Genomic DNA, 22,294 nt, shown 5'->3' with positions numbered 1-22,294 from the left:
ACGACACGCCCACAATTTTGATTGATCCAGAGCGAGCGCGAGGAAGAATGGACTCTGTGCAGAAAGAATTTACGTTTTCCTTCAAAACAAAGGAATATTTGACAAAATTAGCTGTACCAATTACTATACCTTTAAAAATTTCAGCTGAAGAATTCGTTGGACGGTTGACGTGTGCACACAATCTCCCATGTTTCGTGGAAAAGGGTAAGCTTCATAAATAAACCTGTCTCGGTCATATCTTGTTCAAACTTCAGTCCCATTCACTTGTTTTTGCGTTTTCTGTCAATCTGATCGTGGTAGACGTAGGCCTTGTTTACAACCGATCGGATAATGTCGCAGCGACGCATAATCATGATAATGTGCGTTGACTGACATGCGTTGGATGATTTTTGCATAATGTCACAGAGACAGAGCTACCAACTCAAGCATTATGGACTCTTGTTCATCCCCTCAAATCTGTCTCATGCAACTATCACAGCCTATCCCCATATACATTGTACACAAAGTCACAATGTCTGTGATATCACTCAGATTCACAGAAAACCTCACGCATAGCACCACTCACACATTGTACGAGGTTAGTATGTACTAACCTCGTACAATAGACCGTGTTTGACCCTGGATTTCGAAGTAGTCGGCAAACATCGCTTCATTGCTGAAGTAATATTCGAAGGGTGTCTGGAGAAAAAAATTATTTTTCTTATTTCAAGAAAATATCACATTTTCTTTGTGAATTTGAAGAGAAATGACCTTCAGACTTACAGAAATGTAACATTTTTGAAAAAAATCCAATTATTGGCTGCAAAAAAGAAGAATGAAATTAGGTCAATTTTCAGCATTTTTCTGCCATAGACTGTGTAGTTAAGAAATGGACACACACAAATCCAAATTTTTAGCTTCCGAGAGCTGTTATAAATTTAGTATTAATGCCAAAAACTTGTCCATAAAGAGTCAAATAGGATTTTTTATGCTCTTTCTGATGGTATGATTTTTATAAAGATTTGGAAACCAGATCACAATGAAAAATTGCGACAAAGTGAAAAAATTATGCAAAACAGAAATTTCATTTTCCCATAGAAAACGCATGGGGAAATGGCAATCTCAACACGCACAAAAATAAGGGTTTGCAATTTATCTCTAAATCCTCATTTAGAATGGTCATATAAACTTGTCCTTACTGTCAAAAGAAGCCCCTGAATTTTCTCTTTCCATACATGCCAAACACAAGTTAATAATCAATTCAGATCACATTTTTCTAGTAGCCTGAACATCCCGAAAAATATGTGCCATATTTTCCCCTAAATCAGCCTGTTTTATGCTGACACTTTTCAGTGTGGCTTCAGACACCCTAACATTTGCCGAAGCTCCTTCTCGCTACGCACCGGGGCTCTTGCCGGTAAGTAGCAAGAGTTTGTTGAATATAAAAATAATAATAAAATAATAATCCGATAAAAAAAGCACATTTTGCTTACCTCGGCCTCGAAAGTGACTTCGCTTGTCTCTTCCACGGAAATACAAGGAAGCCCGTTGGTGGCGCTAATAATTTCACAACCTTGATTCAGCTCCTCGGTAATTTTATAACTGTATCTAAATTCTTTGAATGCGCAATCCTCATGATTAATTTACTAATTATGGGCACCAATTAATGAAATGCCTTCAAAAAACATAATTAATGATTATTATTGGTGATGATAACACTCATTTGCATTAATTTAAAAAGATGACTGATAAAAAAAAATGAAAATAATATACGTGCCTGGAAAGAAACCAGCAGTACAAGCTTTGACGAACGTCAATAATACGTATACGGTATACCAAAGTCTATACAATGAAAAGATTGGACACTTTACGGACTTTGCGTAATGCCTTGCGTCGATATGCGTGTAAAATAGTGTAGGTGCCTATTCTTTCCCTTGTCGTGTCTTTGATATGAATATAAATCGCGCGCCCTCTTCAGGAGAAAATTGATATCAACGCTGACTGATTTCTATCTGCGTAAAATCTTCACTAAAGATCAAGAAAATATACATATTTTTAGAAAGAAACTTCAAGGAGAAGTCACGGAAGGATCTAAATGATTCGGTAAGTGTCATAGCAGGATGTGGAATATTTATTTATACATAATATTTTATGTGGGCAAAAGCCCACTGTATTTTCGAAGTGTAGTGGTGTGTCGCGTGCGTATGACTGATAATCCTTCGCTCGCGAGACGATATGAACCCATGGGTGGCATAGTACTAGGTCTTTGAACTTGACATCTCTGCAGTCAATGCATATTGTTGTAGGTTAAATTACTACTAATGCATAATGTAGCGAGTCTTATCTCATAAACATGATCATTCATGATGATAAATGTCACCTGGCGGTATTTTATTCAGGAATCGAGTTGCAGATAACTCTGTTTTCACTCAGACTCTCACTAAATAATTCATTCAAGCTCTGTCATCTGAAAGTTTTTGAAAGTGTGTTTGGTGGGACAGGCGCGAATGCAGGGGGGCAGTATTGAATTATGATGAAGAGTGGTCACTTTTTTAAGAATTTAATATTTTATCGTTGTTCACGACATTTCAAGTGGCCCTTTCTGTGAATTCCGTCCGTTTTCCGTGATCACGGAAAATCACTGTCGCTAATTGTTCTTTTAAGGGCAATATATTTTGTTCCCTGAAAGAAGAGTGAGCCAATATTTTTATTATCATCCAAAGCAAAAATCATGAATATGGTGATATTTCTTTCAAAGATATGGTTCTACTGTGTCATGTTTATACCAAGTGCCAGGCTCTGTACTTTACCATTACAACGTCCTTGTTATTATAAGATCACATTCCTAGGGACGCATATCCAGCACATGGATCCAGTGTTGTCATTATTATGATGTATATTGTTGCTGTGTGGATCATTATGAAGCGTATCTCTTTCTACTCATCCTCAAATGCCCGGATGTGAGACCAGGGAAACTACCGGTATATTTTGCATCGACTCTGCATGCAAAGTCAATACGCGCATACAAACAATATACCTATCTCTTCTTAATATTCAGATATCTAGAGCAATATGGTTCTGCAAATTACCAGCTCAGATGTCTGATTTGGGTGATAATGCTGATTATCGGATCAAATATTGAAAATTATGTTACCGATGTTTGTTCCTTGGTTTTAAAAATTGATCTTTAACTCCTGGCATTAACTATTCCCTAAAGACAAGTTGGCAACTATCTTTTAAATTTCAGAATTAACACAAGAACTGGACAAATTCATTGCCAAGGAAACGGAAGCATTCCACGATGCTAATGGTGGGGAAGCTATCAAAGTATTGCAGTCCAGTGGTGACGAGGAGATAGGAAATATTGCAGATAGATGGGCAAGAGCATTTACACAGGTAAATTTCTTTATGGAAATCTTTTTGTTAAAGCCCCAGTCACATATAGAGCCCGGACCACCCCGGATCTGATCCGGGGTGGTCCGGGGAGAGATCCGTGTTGGCTCCTTGGGCATCCTTGGAGGTCCGGGGTGGTCCGTGTTGGTCCTTGAACGTCTGGGAGGCCAACACGGCAGTTTTTGACTGTCAAAAACATCCGGCGTCATCCGTGGACTGCCGGGTTGGCAAAGCCATCCGGGATGGTCCGTGTGGCTGCCGTGTAGGTCCGTGTGGCTGCCTGGAGTATCCTTGGCAGTCCGTGTTCTTTTTTTCCATCAAATCATTCCAACGCTATTTACTTTATGAACTTTTCAGTAGTTGTTAAACAGTTGACACAAACATGCTTAATTTTAAGCCTGAGTCATATCGATTTTTTTGAAAACCGGTGTTCGACAGCTCTAATTCGATCGAACATCGATGCATCGAATATTGAAGGCGGGGAAATTTTGTCTTTTGTTTTTGCGTCGATGCGATGCGCTTTGCATATGCACTACGCACTGACGGTATGCGCTAGCGCTGGCGTTGGCCGGGTGAGCGTTGCACAAGCAGATGACAGAGCAAAGTTCGTTTGTATTTTCCATGATCACAAAAAAGGCCGGGGACCAAAGCAGAATTCTTCCCAAAATATCTTCAACAATGATATTTGCAGATGACAACATATAAGTTTAAAATGAAACGATAATAAAGACATGAATCACGCAGAGTCGATCCGAATGATTTTCGGTCAACTAGCATTCGCAGTCCATTCACTAGCCCCGTCCGCAGCTCCGTACACTCACTCTCCCGAAACGACAGGCGTGCTTGACGTCAGCGCCAGCAAACAATTGCAATCAACGGAGAGCGCTGTAACTTGCTTGAGATTGTGTAGTTGGATCCAAAATGAGCTCCAAATAAATTTATGGGAATAAATACGTAATTTTCTCTGGATGGTCATTTGAATTGCTATTCAATGCTGATATAACGATTGTGAGGAAAGATTGTGGAATATGAGTTATGACGATGTTCGATAATTAATCCTGATAATGACAATCCAGTTTTTTAGACGCAATTGAGCATGCGATCAAAATGAATACGAATGTGTCGAATCGAGCCCTAAATTCATCTAAATTATTACGATTTAACAAGATTTTATGGTCATACTAAGAATATTGACGATGTCAGCAAAGTATGTTATGTTCATATGGAAGAAATAATACTGGGATTATTTCTATTGTTCCATCTCTGGACGTCTCCTCCAAGCTCCGAGAAAATAAGCACAATGCGCATGCGTGTTTGATGACGTATGACATATTTTCCCATTCATGAAATCAGAGCCCAAAGTTGGGCACAAACTAGCTTCAAATTGATGGGAAAAAATATCAAACGCAATTTTCTCTGTTTTGTCATGTAAAATGATATTATATGGTGATATTACGAACTTGAACAGAGTTTTTGCATGTAGACAATGTTCGAGAATCAATCCTGACGTGATGATTATTTTTTTTAGACAAGTGCACTAGCTCGACTCAAGAAGTCAAGTCGATCGTCATGAGATGTCCGCCATTGAAAATTGAAACGAAATACAAACGTTTCACATCAAGCTCTAAATTCATATTAATGATTATCATATGCAAATTATTGTTAAATATTACGATTAAATAATGTTCTATGGTCATGATTTTAATATTGTTCATGAAAGCAAGATTTATTTTACGTTGATCGCGTCAATTTCCGGCCATTTTCTGGTTTGATTAAAGAACAGTACTGCGCATGCACGATCGATGGCCACTTCCATTCATGAATTCATCGTGCATAAATTATCTCGGCACGAGCAGACGAGTAAGACTCGAACTATGATCGAAATAAACTTCAAATTAATGGTGAATAGCATCATAATTACTCATTCGGTTTCATTTTGGGGGCAATAGAAATCAAGTAAGTAGTAGTAAAGTTGGACATTACTGATATTTTGATGATTGATTGTGTAAACCAAACGAATCGGCCGGCCGACGTATTTTTTTTTTTTTTCGATGCACCGATTTTGCAAAATCTGCACCGGTGTTCGATGACATCGATCGAACACCGATTTTAAAATCGATTCGACTCAGGCTTACTTAATTTATTTAAATGGATGATTAAATGATTCAGGATATTTTCTTACGCTTTGGAGATTGGCCCCAACCTAATATTTGTAAACTTAGTGCATGTATGAATATTTTTTTCTCTTTTTTTTTCTAATATTTACTCCCAACTTTGTTATTTCACATTTCATTTTTTTTTTTCATTTTATATGTATATGTTATGTACCTGTTACATCGAAATTGTACATTAAGTTTTATACTACTGCCCTGCATCGACAGTTATGCGTCATGACCTGTGCCTATCTTAATTGTTATTATGTTTTCTATAGACTTTGTAAATTTCTTTCCTTTATTGTGATTTCAATGAAGTGATATCAAATCAAATCGAAATTACATTTGTCGTTCAAGATTTAACAACTACTGTTAAAACAGTAAACTGTGTTGTATAAAAAACAGCGTTTTTACTGGTTAAAGAAGTTTTGATATCTTTTTTAAACACAACATAATGTTGCGACAAGGATGAGAAAAACATGAACAAGTAGATAAATAAATAAATAATTAAATAAATATCAGCTCATTGTTATGAACAGATTTTCATTTGCGGTGCTGGTCAATATAGCTGCCGTGTTGGTCCTTGAGCTGACGTGTTGGTCCGTGTAGCTGACGTGTTGGTCCGTGTAGCTGACGTGTTGCTGACGTGTTGGTCCGTGTAGCTGACGTGTTGGTCCGTGTAGCTGACGTGTTAGTCCGTGTTGGTCCTTGTAGCTGACGTGTTGGTCCGTGTTGCTGACGTGTTGGTCCGTGTAGCTGACGTGTAGGTCCGTGTTGCTGACGTGTCGGTCCGTGTTGACGACATGCTCTGCCGGCATGGTCCGTGTAGATCCGTGTGAAGCTGCCGTGTTGATGCCGTGTTTACAGTCATCCGGGGCAAAACTATCCCGGACCTCCCCGGATCATGCCGGTATTGCCGTGTTGATCCGTGAGGATCCGTGTTTATATGTGACTGGGGCTTTAGGAATTTTATATGCAAAGTTTGCTCTAAGCTCAATGTAGTGACTTGGCAAGACAAAGCATCCAACACCAAACATAAGTATGAAGGAGAGATTCCATAAACCTCCCTGCAATAGAAACCATAATATTTAAAGCTCCAAATACAATGCACTAACATGAAGTTCAGTGTATTGTGTATTACACAACTGTTTCTTATGTTTGTATTCTACAAGGAATGTGTAAGCCAAACACTAAACCCATTATTATGCTGAAGCCGTGTTTGGAGACGAAGAGAGGTTCCATATGCAATAATATCCTCTCCCTGCATAAGAAAAGTTCTATCTTCATATTACACCGAAGTTCATGTCTATGAACATCAGTGCATTGTGTATTAAAGAGGTGTTTCTTGTGCTTGTATTCTACCAGGAATGCGTAAGCCATGCACCAAACACCAAACCCAAGGATGAAGCGGTGTTTGGAGAGATGTTCCATACCCTGATACACTCTCCTGCTTTAGAGACAATCTTCAAGTTAGAACACACCTATTCCATGGCTGTTGAAGATATTGTGAAACAAAGGGATACTGCACTACGTAAACTACAAGACAAGTAAGTTCACTTCCTGCTGTTTCTGATTTTCTCTCTTTAGCTCTCTGTGTGATATTTTTTTAGTTTATTTAAAGGACAAGTTCACCCCAGCAAAAAGCTGACTTGAATAAAAAGAGAAAAATCCAACAAACAAAACACTGAAAGTTTCATCAAAATCGGATGTAAAATAAGAAAGTTATGACATTTCCAATTTTCGCTTAATTTCACAAAATAGTTATATGCACATCCTGGTCGGTATGCAAATGAGGAGACTGATGACGTCATCCACCCACTGTTTCTTTTGTATTTTATTATGCGAAATATGAAATTTTCTAATTTTCTCCCCATTGTCAAGTGAAACAAAGATAATTCCTCCCTGAACATGTGGAATTAGCATTGTTTGATATTATATGGTTCAGTCAAGTTGATCCTTACTGTCAAATCTGCAAAAAAATGAAATATTGTTTAATTAAAACAATAAAAATCAAAAGAAATAGTGAGTGAGGGAAATCATCGACTGTCTCATTTTCATGTCACTGAGTTGTGCATATCACTGTTTTGTGAAAAATAAACGAAACTTTAAAATGTGATAACTTTCTTATTTTACATCCGGTTTTGATGAAATTTTCAGTGTTATTCTAGATTGATTTTTTTTCTTTTATTCAAATCAACTTTTTGCTGGGGCGGACTTGACCTTTAACAAATAAATTTGCAGTATTCAGTTAACAAAAAGAAGCTACCAAACATGCAGGATTTCACAGCAGCCTTACAAATTTCCCATCGATTTGTCAATAAATGGTATCATGAATACTGAAATAGCAGTGTGACTGAAATTAGCTCAGATTTTGTTAAGGTGCACTTGACAGAGAAAGTGATACGATAGAAGAATTATATATTTTAAAAGTCATATGCCATGGAAGAAACAAGTAGATTGAATCTGTGATGGATGCGATGTTTTTTTCTGTCCATGATGTGACTATGCAGTTTAGAGGGTGTTAGTGGCAGGCCCAATGGAGCATGTTCAAGATGAGGCACTAGATGCAAGTAATTGTGCACATTGTCATAAATATCACAAACTTAAACTTGCTCATTATTATTATTTTTCAATGGGCCAGCATAGAGAAAAATCTATGAAAAAATCATGAAAACCTATTAGATTAGTTTATGAGTGATGTCAAGAGAAGACTAAAGAGCAAAGAATGAAACTACTTGAAGTAGGAGAGAACATGTGATCATGATCACATGGTGGCATACTATAATTTCATCCCATCATTCATTGTGATTGAAAAAAAGAAAGGAATAGTTTCATTATAGAACTGCATCCTGAATTCCTGATTGCCTTATACTCTATAATATATGTGTAATATGGTAATGATTACTATTATTTGTTTTGCATCACCTGTGCCTGGGAGGTGAAACGCAAACTGAATCACTGTGACCTGCAGGTCTTTCCTCCCGATATAACTGATGAGGAATTGCAGGTGGACCACTACACCGGGGTTTCCCCCTACTCTTATACGAATAGTGCTGTGGGTTCTTAACATGCAAAATGGTGACTCTCCTCTACATGGGGGCTCCATTTAACATCCTGTCTGAGAGACAGAGTGTCTTCCACTGTAACATAGCTTGCATCTATGCAACAGGGGAGAGACGTTTACACACAATGCAAGCTTCAGTCATCTGCCCATGGTTGATATGTAAATAAATCACAAGAAGAGTGAAAAAATGGTGCTTGAACTAGAGAGATGATGAATATATATTCCTATTTTTCCCAGTAATGTTGAAAGTAATTTTATCCATTACAGGCAAGCGAATGAGATGGAAAGAGCTGTTAAGAATCTTGATATAACCCATGATGATCTACATGTCAACCGTCTTGCTGCTATTCACTTTGAAAACACTCAGGTAAATTTGCAATGTGTAATGACTTTCTAGTTTCCTTTCAAAGTTTATGTTTTTTTATATTGACTGTGAAGCAATAATTATATAATACTGATTAGCTATGAGCCTTGAGGGAGATTCCATATATATTTCCCAAAGTAGTCTCGTATTGCCTTGAGTGTTAACAAGGGCATTGTGGGTCTACTAAGGGAAATATTATACAGATATTGCCTACTTAGAGTTTGAATATAACATTAATTTTCCTCTCCCCAACGGAGTTATATTTTTCCCAAGGGATTATATTTTGCCCGAAGACACAGCTGAATGAAAATATTCTCCTGGGGGGAAATATACCTTCAGAGGGGAGTTGAAATCTTATTTATCAAAAAGATAGACCAGGCAATATCTGCTATATTATATAGTCTGTGTGGATTTGCCATCAGAGATTGCATTCATCATTCTCGCTCTCTTTAATCAGAAATTCTTGCTGCAGCTCTGATCCATCTACGTCATGATAAAATAATTTTGTAAAATACCTCAAACATGTTCTTCATGCAGTCGACGCATTAACACTAGCGCGCACATCAAATAAACTACCTGGTTACGTAATTTGAAGGCTGAGAGTGACGTCACCTTAGTGAATATAGTGCCGCAATTGACAATGCAAAGCCGTCATATTCACTGAGGTGACGTAAAAATCTAGAATATAACAAATGCGATCATCGCAGTTATGGCCACGTGATGGCGTATTGACCTATCACTGATTTGAATCTACATGACCTGTAATATAATGTGGTATCTCCTGAAAATTAAGCCAGACAGTAGTATTATTATTACCTATTGCATGTAGCTGTATGATATGTAATTGAAACTATTATTTGCAGCAATTTATGTTCGTTTGCCTTTTGGTTCCTCTGATTTCAGGTTTTTATTTTTTAACTTGATGATGTAATTCTGGCTAAAGTAATTGTGACATAAAGTGTGTACAGTGCTCTTGCATGGTGCCCTTGCACATACACTTAATGCATTCACAAGACTTGGGTTTGGGGAATAGAAATAGGGATATAGACTTGTTGCGGTACATTATTTTTTGTATCCTTTGTGTCAATATGGCTCAAGGATCAATCCAGGCACAGTGCAGTTTACCACATTAGGTTGAATGTGGAAAATGTACAAGATAGATCAGTGTCTTTAATAAGGACATGAGTTTTGCCATGAGATTCATGCCCCAAATCTTACCAATTATGATATACACTCAGCAAGAAAAAGTTTGTGGACACTTATAAAAGTTTAAATATTCCATATAGATATTTGATTAAAGGCAAATTATTGTATGTCAACATGGCCAGACAATATTCCTCTTCCAGTGTGACATGACATTTCATGACAAAAGTCATGCATGGGTGGTTAAATGCTTTAAACAATTGCAATGTCAGTAAAAGAAAATTGCAAGAAATGGCTAATGATCATGGCCATCCTGTAGGCATACATTCAACAATTTCAGCAGGTGGTTATCATTTGAATTGAATGCTTAGGGATGCATCATGGGATGCATAATGAAATGGATCATTTAGACACTCAATTTCAAGATGAAGCTTTCCAATCAAGAGCGTGCAAGAGCAATAGGAATGTTGCAGTCTGGGCAGACAAGTGGCTCGATATTTCAAATTTCACCAACAACAATTTCAAATTTGAACCAGCAGGTATTTGGCTACTGATGAAGCTAGAGACCGCCCTAGGAGTGGTCAACCTAGGGCCACCACCCCTGCAGAAGATAGGAGGATAAGGATTATTTTCTTTTGCTTATGCCAAGATACTGAAATTTGACACTTTTTTCATTGACTAACTTTGACTTAAAATTCCAGTGGAATAGTGATGCATCCAAGGTGGATAACTCTCTTTCCACTTTTAGAGTGGTATTTGACTTTAAGTTTGCTTTTATCGTTTAATGGATATTTATGCCACACAAACTTTTACAACTGAAAGAATGACTGATTGTTTTTCTTGCAATTTTCTTTTACTGACATTGCTATTGTTTAATGCCTGTAACCAGCCATGCACTGACTGATCCATTTCTTTTACTGACATTGCTATTTTTTAAAGCATTTAACCACCCATGCATGACTATTCACATGAAAATGTCATGTCATACTGGAAGAGGAATATTGTCTGGTCATGTTGACATACAATAATTTGCCCTTTGTCCAAGAACTTTTTTTGCCGAGTGTAGTTTAAGGCCTCATTTACAAGACAAGGGTATCTCTATATAATCTAATGGGTATGTAACAGGCTCACTTGCATTTACTCCTAATGTGATACATGTACAGTAATTGGATTTTAAAATTCAGGGGGTGTTTCACAAAGATTTAAGTATGACTTAAAGTCACACTTAAATGCCGTTGCGTGCACGATATGAAACGCACAATCGTATTGATCAATACGCAGTAGCGATTCCTCTTGGCAAGATCTGAGCAATGAGGTCATGCCTTTTATACCGCATGCACCCAAGCATTTAAGGGCAATACTAAGTCACACTTAACTCTTCGTGAATCACCCCCCAGGTCTCGTGCATGTTTCACTTTCTATTTATTGATTATCAGTATTTAGAATGTTTTCTTTAAAGGTAAATGCTAGTTTTGGTAACAATATCAAAATGAGTTCGTTCAGAATCCAATGAAATGACCACCAAAGTGTCTGTTTGTATAAATAAAATGCATGTGCCAAAGGATTCTGGAAGAAATTGTGTAATTGCTGAGGAATCAGCAAATAAGCACAGGATTCGGGTAGAGCGTCGGGACCGACGCTCTAAGCAATAATTATACATTGTCCCACGTGTGCTTATCTGTGTTGGGGATCTTCGGTGTGAACATTTTTCAGCGTAGATTTCAAGATTCACAAAGTTCAGTTTATGTAACTGTACCAGATCTAGATCCTCGATGATATACTGACAATTAAGCCTTGTTTTACAGACTTTGTCATGAAATCAGTGTTTACTGCAACTACTGGAATTTCTCTTTAAGCTTCTTACACTGATTATGATCTATTAGGCTGATGTGACTTACGGAGAGTTGCACAATGGGGCAGTCAGTTCAGGGGTACAATAAAGTGTATTATCTTTCAATCATCAATTTGTCTATAAGTGATAATAATTTGGTTGTCTTATTTTCTTTGGTTGACGCATTGCAGAGAGAGGAGGCGAAATGGGGCAATGAGTTGCGCAATCTTCAGGATTCTCAGCGGGAGGAGTTTCATGAATGGATCAAGAACCTACATGAAGATATGGGGAATGGTATAGAAGGCCCTGTTAGGTAAGTGATTGAACCCTTTGAAGACCGAGTCTGCATATATGTGGGCTTAGGTCTATGGAAAGCCATAAGAATCTTGAGATTTGCGACAGTTTTTTTACACAGTTATTTTGCAATTTAGTATTGTTCTATTCTCGCCCAAAACAGCTACTCCTTTTCCTGCCAATTATCGTAAGTTTGTCTTAGAAACAGCGTCGTAAATCTAAAGCTGCCTGATATGGATAAGCAGACACTATAAAAGAAATTGGAAATAAATTTCTACACGAAGAGTATCAGAAGTTTCAATATCAGCTTTATGTTATTAGGAACATTGTTCTGTGATACTGTTTGAGCAATTTGGCAACATGTATTTTGTGGCCGAAGGAACTAGGTGGCAATTCTGGTGTTGGAATATAATCCAATATAATCCAAAGATTGTAGCTAAATTTTGACAAGCGATCGTTGCTATGGCAATACTGATATTTTTTCATTAAATTTTAATGGGCTGTGTTTTGTTGTTTGGTGTTTTTTCAACAGTCGCAGGATCAGAGCGTTGTCAGAGTCTATGCCTGTTGAACCTGAAGAAATCATTCCTGATCAACCAAAAATGGAGGAAAGTTTTACTATTCATCTAGGTAAAGGAAAATTGTCATAATTTATTGTGATTTTGTGGAAATCCTCTTTTCCAAAAATTAATAAAAATGTCATATTTCATTTGACAAAATAAAAAGAAATAGTGAGTCTGTGACATCAGCATCTCCCTCATTTGCATACTGACGAGGATGTGCATGACAATGATACTGTTTTATGAAATAAGTAAAAGTGCCGCAACTTTCTTATGATCCAATTTTGATAGAAAAAAGTTAGTTCTATACTTGTCTAATTTTGCTATAATTGTTCATATCAACTTGTTAAACCATTTTTGTGTTTGAGGCCACTTTAAAAGACATTACATATAGCAAGCATTTCTGTCATAGAGCTAATTCAGGCTGGAAACAATGATTTTAACAGATAAAAATATATGAGGCAAACAAAACAGTTCAAATTTTATCAGAAATGGGCAATGAATTATGGCATGTTTGGTTATAGCATTTTGGAGATTCAAATTATTTTGGTGAAATATATCTTTGCATGTTTTCATGAATATTCAGTGAGCAAACTGATGATGCCCCCCCCCCCCCCCCCACTTGTTCTTTTGTATTTTATTACATAAGATTATTTTGATACAATTTTTTTCTCCCAAGAACTAAAAATTGGATTGACAAATGATATTCTTTGCTGTAACTTATTTTATTATAAGGAAGACAAGTGATTCATACATGCCCTAAAAATGAAATTGTAATTTCATGTACGTACATAAGAAAAAAGGAAAGTAGGAATAAGACGTCATCAGCCCACCTAATGAATATTAATGACGACGTGCATATAACAGTTTTCACAAAATATTGCTAAATTTAAAAATTCAATAACTGGTTATTGGATTTCAGATCTTGATTAAATTTTCAGTGTTTTGCTCAGTGAAATTTACTCTTTAGATATACTCATTTTTTGCTATTTATTTTTTACTCTCTCAGGTGCTCAGATGAAGACAATGCATAACCTAAGGCTAATGAGTATAAATGTCTTAGATCTGTGCAGGCATAAACCCAATAGAGAAGGGTAAGATGCAAACAAATTATTTAGTTAAATCTGAGCCCATAATGAGTGCCATTGCATATAGAAATCTAAGTAGAACCAGAAGAGGGTCTATCGAGCTGATTTTAACAAAGTCCCTGAATGCACGGACAACGAATCTAGTGATTTGTAAGTGCACAGGAAATCATCCCTCCCCCTTCCCCCCCCCCCCCCTCCTTGCCACTGCCATATTCAGATCTTAATATTTAACAAATTTCTAGGAATGACTCACCATTTTTTATTGAACTGGTAACTCTTTAATAATGTTTTACTTATTCTGTCATGCACACATTTGTAGAAATAATGCTCCATTGCTATCAATACTTTCTTTTTTAATTTGTATGGATAATTTACTTGACAGCATGTGAAACATTTACATTCTCTGAATATGAAATTTCATGTAAAGCACTTTCAACAAAGGTATGATTTAGGCCCATACTGAATTTTGTTGGCATACCGGTACTTTACGGAGTGAAATAATTTATTTATGCCCTCACATCCTTATCAGCTTTTGTTATTTCAAGATAGATCATATTTTATGCTATGCTTAATAACAAAAACTGAAAATGATAAAACAGTCATTGTTTTGTTTTCTCAGGGGAATCTTAATACCTCAACCACAACGACTGCAGACTGCTCTTTCATTGTATTCAACCAATCTCTCTGGTGTGGTGCTTATGGTAGATGATAGGATCAGCTCTTATACTGGCATTAAAAGAGGTGAGATACTAGTAGATAGATAGATATGTTAAAATATATAAGTGATAGATAGAAAGATGTAGAAAGTTAAACAACTCAACTGATCAATATACAGTTTATAGATCAACAAAGAGGTTTATTAATTGATAGATTAATAAGTAAAACGAGAGACATGTAGATATGTAGAGAAAGGGATTGATGTACAATATAAATGAACTGATAATCAATCAATAAATCAGAACCAAAACTTTTTTGAATGTTTGGAAAGATAGACATCTATGTGCATTATTTCACTCTCGGAAGTGTTGGAATAACATAGAGGTAAATATTACTTTCAAATCAGCATTGATACAAAAATTGTACTATGCAATTTTTTCATTTTCTTTTGTGGTCTAGATTTTGCGACAGTGTGTCAGCAATCAACAGACTTTCACTTCCCAGACCTAGAGACACAGTTGAGGGTGATTCATCAGGGCGCCCTCAGGGTCAACGCGAGAAGAAAGGAACAGAAGAGATTGAGTGGAGGAGGTAAATGATATCCCATGCTCCCTCCACCCTGTATTTTTCTGTGATGCAATTTATGCATATTGGAATGACAATGGCCGGATAAGAATTTCGGGTCATAATTTCAAAGTCAAAGGTCACAGAGGTTGTTATAAAAGTACCCCATTCATGCTTTATTGAATTGAAAAAAACATTTTGGGGATCAACTTCAAACTTGATACACAAATGCATACTGTAGTAGAGATGGTCTGGTTTCATTTTAATTCAAACATAAATGTGTTACTTGAATGCTGGGTTATTTCAACGCATAGATATTGCTGATCAATTGTCATTATCTTGTAACTAGATTTTCCCAGTCGTGTTGTACACATAGTTTAGATATAAATTGTCGTGTTGTCCACATAGTTTAGATATAAATTGTTGTGTTGTACACATTGTTTAGATATAAATTGTTGTGTGTTGTGTTGTACACATAGTTAAAATATAAATTGTCGTGTTGTATACATAGTTTAGATATAAATTGTCGTGTTGTACACATAGTTTAGATATAATTTGTCGTGTTGTACACATAGTTTAGATATAAAATGTCGTGTTGTACACATAGTTTAGATATAAATTGTTGTGTTGTACACATAGTTTAGATATAAATTGTTGCGTTGTACACATAGTTTAGATATAAATTGTCGCGTTGTACACATAGTTTAGATATAAAAAGTGCATGCAACCCTGACTCTGTATGTACAAATCTCAGAGAAGATTTTTTTTTTTATTGTGTTTTAATATTGTGTATACAGACAGTAGTTCAAGCAGTGGATCTGAAGGAAGCAGGCCAACGTCATTACATGAAGATGGTGAACTCACAACAAACCTTAAAACAGGTGAGAAATCAACCCTGCATGCCCAATACCCAAGATTACTTTATTTCCCATAACTGTCCATATGCCATTTTCACCTCGTTCGGCTGTTTCATAAAACTTTTTTGTAATTCATGTTCAACTTTACATCAACCTAGAACATATTCTGGGGTACTTGACAGGTTTCTTACTCATTTTGGTTTCTATTAATCAAAGTTGAAATAGGATAGTTGTAGAGTGAACAAACTTCTTGCTGTTAATTAAACTCCGAATGTAAAGATTGTCATATGGCAAATGTAAAAGAGGGAATTTATTCACTCTTTGTTTAAAATGCAAGGAAAATTTATGGTATTTCATGTAGCATGAGAACAGGTCACTAGGGTTATTGTGATCGATGTTAACAAGTTATATATTATTTTAAAGCTTAGGATCTGCTTTTTCAAGACCAATGGAAACTTCAGAATTAATTTATGGCGATTTGTTGTTAGTTTTAGGGGTTGATAGTCACATATATAGAAGAGTATTAAAAACGTTTGTTCTAAATGGTGGTGTCTCTTAATTCCTTTGTTAGGACATTGAATTTGTAATGCTGTTCTTGGTTTTATCTATTTGTTATGAGAATCACGGAACATTGTATTGAAGAGACTATTCTCTCTCGCCATTCAGGTGACTTCTACGTAACAAGACATTCCAATCTGGCCGAGTGTCATATCATCTTTCATCTGGTATCTGACGACAGCTTACGATCCAGCGACATCAACTCGAGACATCGGTGTATCCTAGCGCTGAGGAATATCTTGAAGTATGCTGTCCAGTTTGATATCCTCTCTATCACCCTTCCATTATTCCTCATGTATGAGATGTATGAGGTGAGTTGAGTCAGATCTTTGTTTCATAGAACTACAAATCATGACGTAGCCAATATAAAGTTAAAAGTGAATCAAAACCTGGGGCCATTTCATAAAGCTGTGTGTAAGTTAAGAGTGACTTTAAGAGCGACTGGTGATCCTTTCTTTTGTACTAAACCATCACCAGTGAATATTTTTTGTGTTTACCATTTACCACAAAAAGAATCCCAGTCATTGTTAAAGTGGCTCTTACCTTACAAACAGCTTTGTGAAACTCCCATCAGCACTTGCAACTTCCTGTCCTTAAAACATCACAAGTTAGTTTGGTTTCCCAGGAATTGAATTTCGCATAAAAAAAGATGTTTGTATTACAGGAACCTTTCCTTGTCCATAAAGACCATATTTTCCTGTCGCCCTTTGCATGGTATTTATATTCAGGTTTCACTGTGCGTTAAACAGGATGGCTCAGTTAGTAGAGCTGTCTGTAAAACCAAACGGATTATCATGAAATTGATAAGAAATATTTAATCTATCCTAGAACGCATAGTAAAATATCTGTCCCTTAGATTTAGATATAGATACAGGAACTGAACATTTGAGTTCAATGGCATTGTATTTTACATATCATCTAAATACCTTTTGAAAGAATTTTAACCACTTTCAATTGTTTAAGATATCTATTTTCTTTAATCCAATCAAGAGTGGTTACTCTGCTGAACAGGCACGCATCATTTTTAATTCACTCAATTCAAACCAAACATCATGAAGGTTTAGTGGTCAACGATAGGCTTATTTATAGGATTGATAGCAATGATTATTTTGTATGATCATTCTAAAAATCAACCCCACGGTCAATCACTTAGCTTAAAGCCCGTCTCACACTGTGCGATCCAATACAACATTTTTTTTAATCACATTTTGCATTAAATATTAAAGTCCCAAAAAGAAAAAACTTTATTTGAAGTTTGGCATAATCTTAGGAATATTGAAATCATAATTTTGCTTTGCGGCAAGCCCTGTTGTCTGAGTAAAGTCCAAATCAGCATCATGTTGCAGCCGATGATGACGTCATTACGATTTGGAATTGAATTTGCTTTTATTCCTATATTGAGGCTCAAACCACATTGAATTTTTATTTTTTTAATTAGTCCTACAACTATTCTGACCTCGGATAGCTAAGTTTTTATTGGTTGGAATGTTCATGTCAAATGTTGCTGTCTTTGAAAATCAGATCGCAACGAATCGTATAGTGTGAGCCGGTCCTTTTGTTACAGGCCCAGATATCTATCATACTCGTGTCTTCTTGTGCTTTTCAATTATCTCTGATATATTTAATCCCGGCTGCAGGAAATGACAATACCATGGTGTATCAAGCGAGCTGAGTTAGTCTTGAAATGTGTGAAAGGTTTTATGATGGAGATGGCCACCTGGGGAGGCAATGAGTCAAGAACCATTCAGTTTGTTGTACCTAAGGTAAGTCATAGGCCCGTATTCTAAAGTCGGGTTTAACATAAACTCAGGTTTAAAGTTGTGGTTTAAGCATGGACAGCCAATTGTTACATAATCACTAACAGTAGAGATATCATACTTTGGCTCATTCGGCTCTCAAATCATTCATAATTGTGTAGGAAGAATAAATAGATGATTGTCTTCACCATCGATGAATTAGGAAAGAGCACACTAAATATAAGAAACATACAACTTAATAAAAATTTTGATACTTTTGGCTTCCCATACTTAAACCACAACTTTAAAAAACCTGAGTATAAGTTAAACCATAGGGTTTATATTTCTCTTTGTCTTCAAGCAGTTGGTCTGCATTTCAAATAGGCTACATGGTCTAACCATTTGGTCTAAGTATCAATTGGGTCTAACTGCCCGTGGTCCACTCTTCACTACACTCGACCCAATACCAACTTAGTCTATTGTCCAATTTGTGTCATTTTAACTTTGTCTATCATTTTTTACTTTGTCAAATTACAAATTTGGCCCATAACAGTTTTTCTAACCATGTAGACTAAGTGATGTTAGACTGGGTAGGTGTAAGAAGCAAAATAGATAAAGCCTTGAAATTAGACATTTACAGTAAATGGGCTCAGTGGTAATAAGAGCAAGTAGAAAGTAGACGTACTGGTTTTAATAATAACAATAATGGTGGCTACTTATATAGCGCACAGGTCCATCTTTCGATGCTCATGGCGCTTTAAAAAGGCAGTGCTGTTATCATTACCCCGGCTAAGCTAGGCAACCGATTAAGGCGCACACAGCTTTTTTTTTAGGAACTACTTCCTGCCGGTACCCATTTACATCACCTGGTTCGAGTGCAGCACACAGAGGTTGAATGTCTTGCTGAAGGAAATTACGCCATGGCTGGGATTTGAACCCACGACCCTCTGTTTCAGGGTCCAGAGACAAATCCTCTGGGCCACAAAGCTCCTTTAAGCAAACTAGGATTAGACCATGTGAGATGGAATGGAAACAGATACAGAATGAATATAGACCTATCAGCAGTTTACCAATCATAGGACATGATGCTCATCTTTTGCAAGCAAGCCAGGAGGGGCCAGGTAATATTTTGAATAATTGTCTTAGGGGTTTCGTGGTCGAGTGGTTCTGACTCTCGCCTTCCAAACAGAGGGTCATGAGTTCAAATCCTAGCCATGGTGTGTTTTCCTTCAGCAAGAATTTATCCACACTGTGCTGCACTCAACCCAGGTGAGGTAAATGGGTACCGGCAAGAAGTAATTCCTCAAAAAGCTGTGCGCACCAGAATCAGTAGACTAGCTTAGCCGGGGTAATGTAGGAGCGCCTTGAGCACCTGGCAAGGTGGATACATGCACTATACAAATCCTGTATTGTTTTAACGGCTGTCAGTAATAGGGGAATCTTAAAGTAATCATTTCACTTTGTTCTGATTTAAAAAATTCTCATTTTGGTTCTTGAAAATGGGCTAAACATTAGGTTTATAGTGTAAAAATACCATCCCAAAAGTTTCAAAGTATTATATCTACAGGATCAATTTGAAAACCTTGGAGATGTAAACCAAAGTTTGAAAATAATTGGGAGTTGGTTTCAATGACTATGTGTATAGAGCGAATCTGTGCAACACAACACATTAACTCTAGAACACAGCATGGCCTACATACAGTGTGTACAAGGTATACACTGAATGTACAGTGCAGCTAATAATAGCGTGTGTATAGGAGATACACATAGCAGAAGGCAGTCAACATAGCCAACAGACTTTTTGAATTGGAGAAAACTGGTCATAAGCTGGAACCCATCTACTAGACGGTTCTAAATATCAAGCTAATAAATTGCTACTTGTATTTAAATTAAAGTTTTTCATCCTATATTGTGGTCTGTTTCAGGGTTTTTGAGGACAAATACAGGCACTCATACACATGTTTCGTCTCAGTTTGAGAATTTTTTAAATTAGCTGCTCACAAAGTTAAACGATCCCTTTAAGGGCAACAAGGCTGTTGTGGTTGGTGTCTGAATGAGTTAGAAGTGTGTCTCTTCACATTTTAATTTATGCAGGGTATATCGGATGATCTGTTCTCTCAGCTGAGTTCAATGCTTCCTCAGATCTTCAGAATGTCAAGGACAGTAGACCTTACTCATACTACCACAGCAAAGAGAAAGTGATTCAAGAGCAGTCCTTCAACTCTGTCATCAAAACTTCTTCCCCTGTTTGTAAATGTATCTAGATCGTACTTCTATCACAACAGCCAAGAGAAAGTGATTTAAACGCTTATATTGAACTCTTTCATTGAAACTTATGTATGAAATGCAGCAACCAAGAGAAAGTAATTCAGGGTTCCCAGCCCATCAGGGAAAATTATTTTACTTTTGTCCAGTCAAGGAAAATCGGAAATTTGATCAGCAAAAAAGTCGAAAGCATGGTAGTCAGTCCGACTCTTATATTTCGTTGTATATCAAGCTCTTTCAGTATAAGGTGAGGAAAAGATGGCTTTATGGGGAGAAGGGAGGCCATTACATGCCTGTGTAATAGTACTTACTTAGTTTTACATTGTTTTATACTGAAAATACATGTGATTCACTGCATTAACTTAAAAGCATGCAAAACTGGGGATGGGTTTAAATAATTACCAGGGAATGTTTAAACTTCATCAGGGAATTTTGTTTTCTCGAAAAGCTGGGAACCCTGTAATTCGATCCTTCAAATTTTCCTTTGAGTATAATGTAGGCAAACATAGTCAAGAGAGTGATTCAAATTTTAGCTTGAACGTGTTTACTGAATCTTCCCTGTATGCCAGTATACTTGTATCTAGATCTCAAATATACCCCTACAGCCAAGAGAAAGTAATTTGAATGCTTGGTTCCAACTCTGCTTGAAAATTCCCCTTGAGTATGTCAATATATCTATCACAACCAAAAGAAAATGATAAAAGGAAAACCATTGTGACATGCATGCTTGGTCAGGCATAGTTAAAAGCATTTTCAGTTTAATAAAGTCTTTGGGGATGTTGCCAAAAACTCAATCTTAAGTCTGTTTTTCCCACTGAATTATCATTACTCTTGTAATTATCAATTTCAAATTTTCAAGTGATTGATGGTCTGAATCTTGCATTCAGAATTACCTATCATAAAATTTGCAATGCATTGCAAACCTTCATTTCACAAGGGCTCGGGTAATAAAGTGAGGAAAATGACATGACAGACTAGAAGATGCATTAAATTCTTTGTAATTCTTGCCAAATTCAAAAACAAGAAGCCTTCTTGTACTTATGTATGTCGTATTTTGTTCTTTATGTACTCTTTATATTATTTTAAAGCAGCCTCAGATTCATGTTACAGATTTTTTCGGTATTAAGATTTAAAAGCCATCCATTAATTAATCAATGAATGGTTCATTAAAATCAAGGAAATTAATATGTTAATAGTAATATTAGAAAAAGAAAATGATCGTGATTTCTTTTTTCAACTAGAGCTTTAGTATTTATTAAAAAGACAATACTTGAGGGCAATTAAAACTTGTATCTTTGAGGTTAAAGTGTGTGAATTCATGTACAAGCACTTGCTACACTGTAGATAAAGAGAATATATGATTGCAGATGTAAATAAATGTAGAATATAAAGTATCCATGGTAAAAGGTTTGCATATAGATTGTTTATTTACACTGAAGTCTCTGGATGATTGCCAATTGCCAAAAATAAGTCTTTATAATGACACCATCCACACCTTTATCGTTTGGTAGTTCATCCACTTTCCTTCTAAAGATATGAAAAGGTGTTTTGCAGCATTTTTACGCGCTACAGGGGCTCAAACCAAGACTATGTGCAAACTTGGTTGCAGTCACAGTGCTCACATGGTTTCTTGGGCAACTAATTAAGGTCCCATAAAATCCAGCATTGACATATTAATGCTCTCCCATGGAACTGAACAGATCCAGTAGTAATAAATCCCTCATTGTGCCCATATGAAAAAATTGTTCAGATATGCACCGTTGATTTTATATGAATATTTTTCCAACC

At 36.4% G+C, this 22,294-nt stretch overlaps 1 protein-coding gene across 1 annotated transcript; it reads left to right on the top strand.

Annotated features, from left to right (window-relative positions):
- Nucleotides 1–4: 4 nt before the first annotated feature.
- Nucleotides 5–21,898, top strand: LOC121408591 (protein C12orf4 homolog). The gene is made up of 13 exons (XM_041600109.1): nt 5–204; nt 3,227–3,375; nt 6,891–7,072; nt 8,857–8,956; nt 12,119–12,240; nt 12,754–12,851; nt 13,791–13,875; nt 14,489–14,610; nt 14,986–15,117; nt 15,888–15,971; nt 16,614–16,816; nt 18,143–18,268; nt 20,336–21,898. Exons 1-13 carry the CDS (start codon nt 48–50, stop codon nt 20,441–20,443), a joined length of 1,668 nt encoding a protein of 555 aa, XP_041456043.1. The 5' UTR covers nt 5–47; the 3' UTR covers nt 20,444–21,898.
- Nucleotides 21,899–22,294: the final 396 nt, after the last annotated feature.

Source organism: Lytechinus variegatus, chromosome 2, assembly GCF_018143015.1.
Source record: "Lytechinus variegatus isolate NC3 chromosome 2, Lvar_3.0, whole genome shotgun sequence".
Taxonomy (NCBI): Eukaryota; Metazoa; Echinodermata; class Echinoidea; order Temnopleuroida; family Toxopneustidae; genus Lytechinus; species Lytechinus variegatus.
This window is presented reverse-complemented; position numbering and strand designations above follow the sequence as displayed.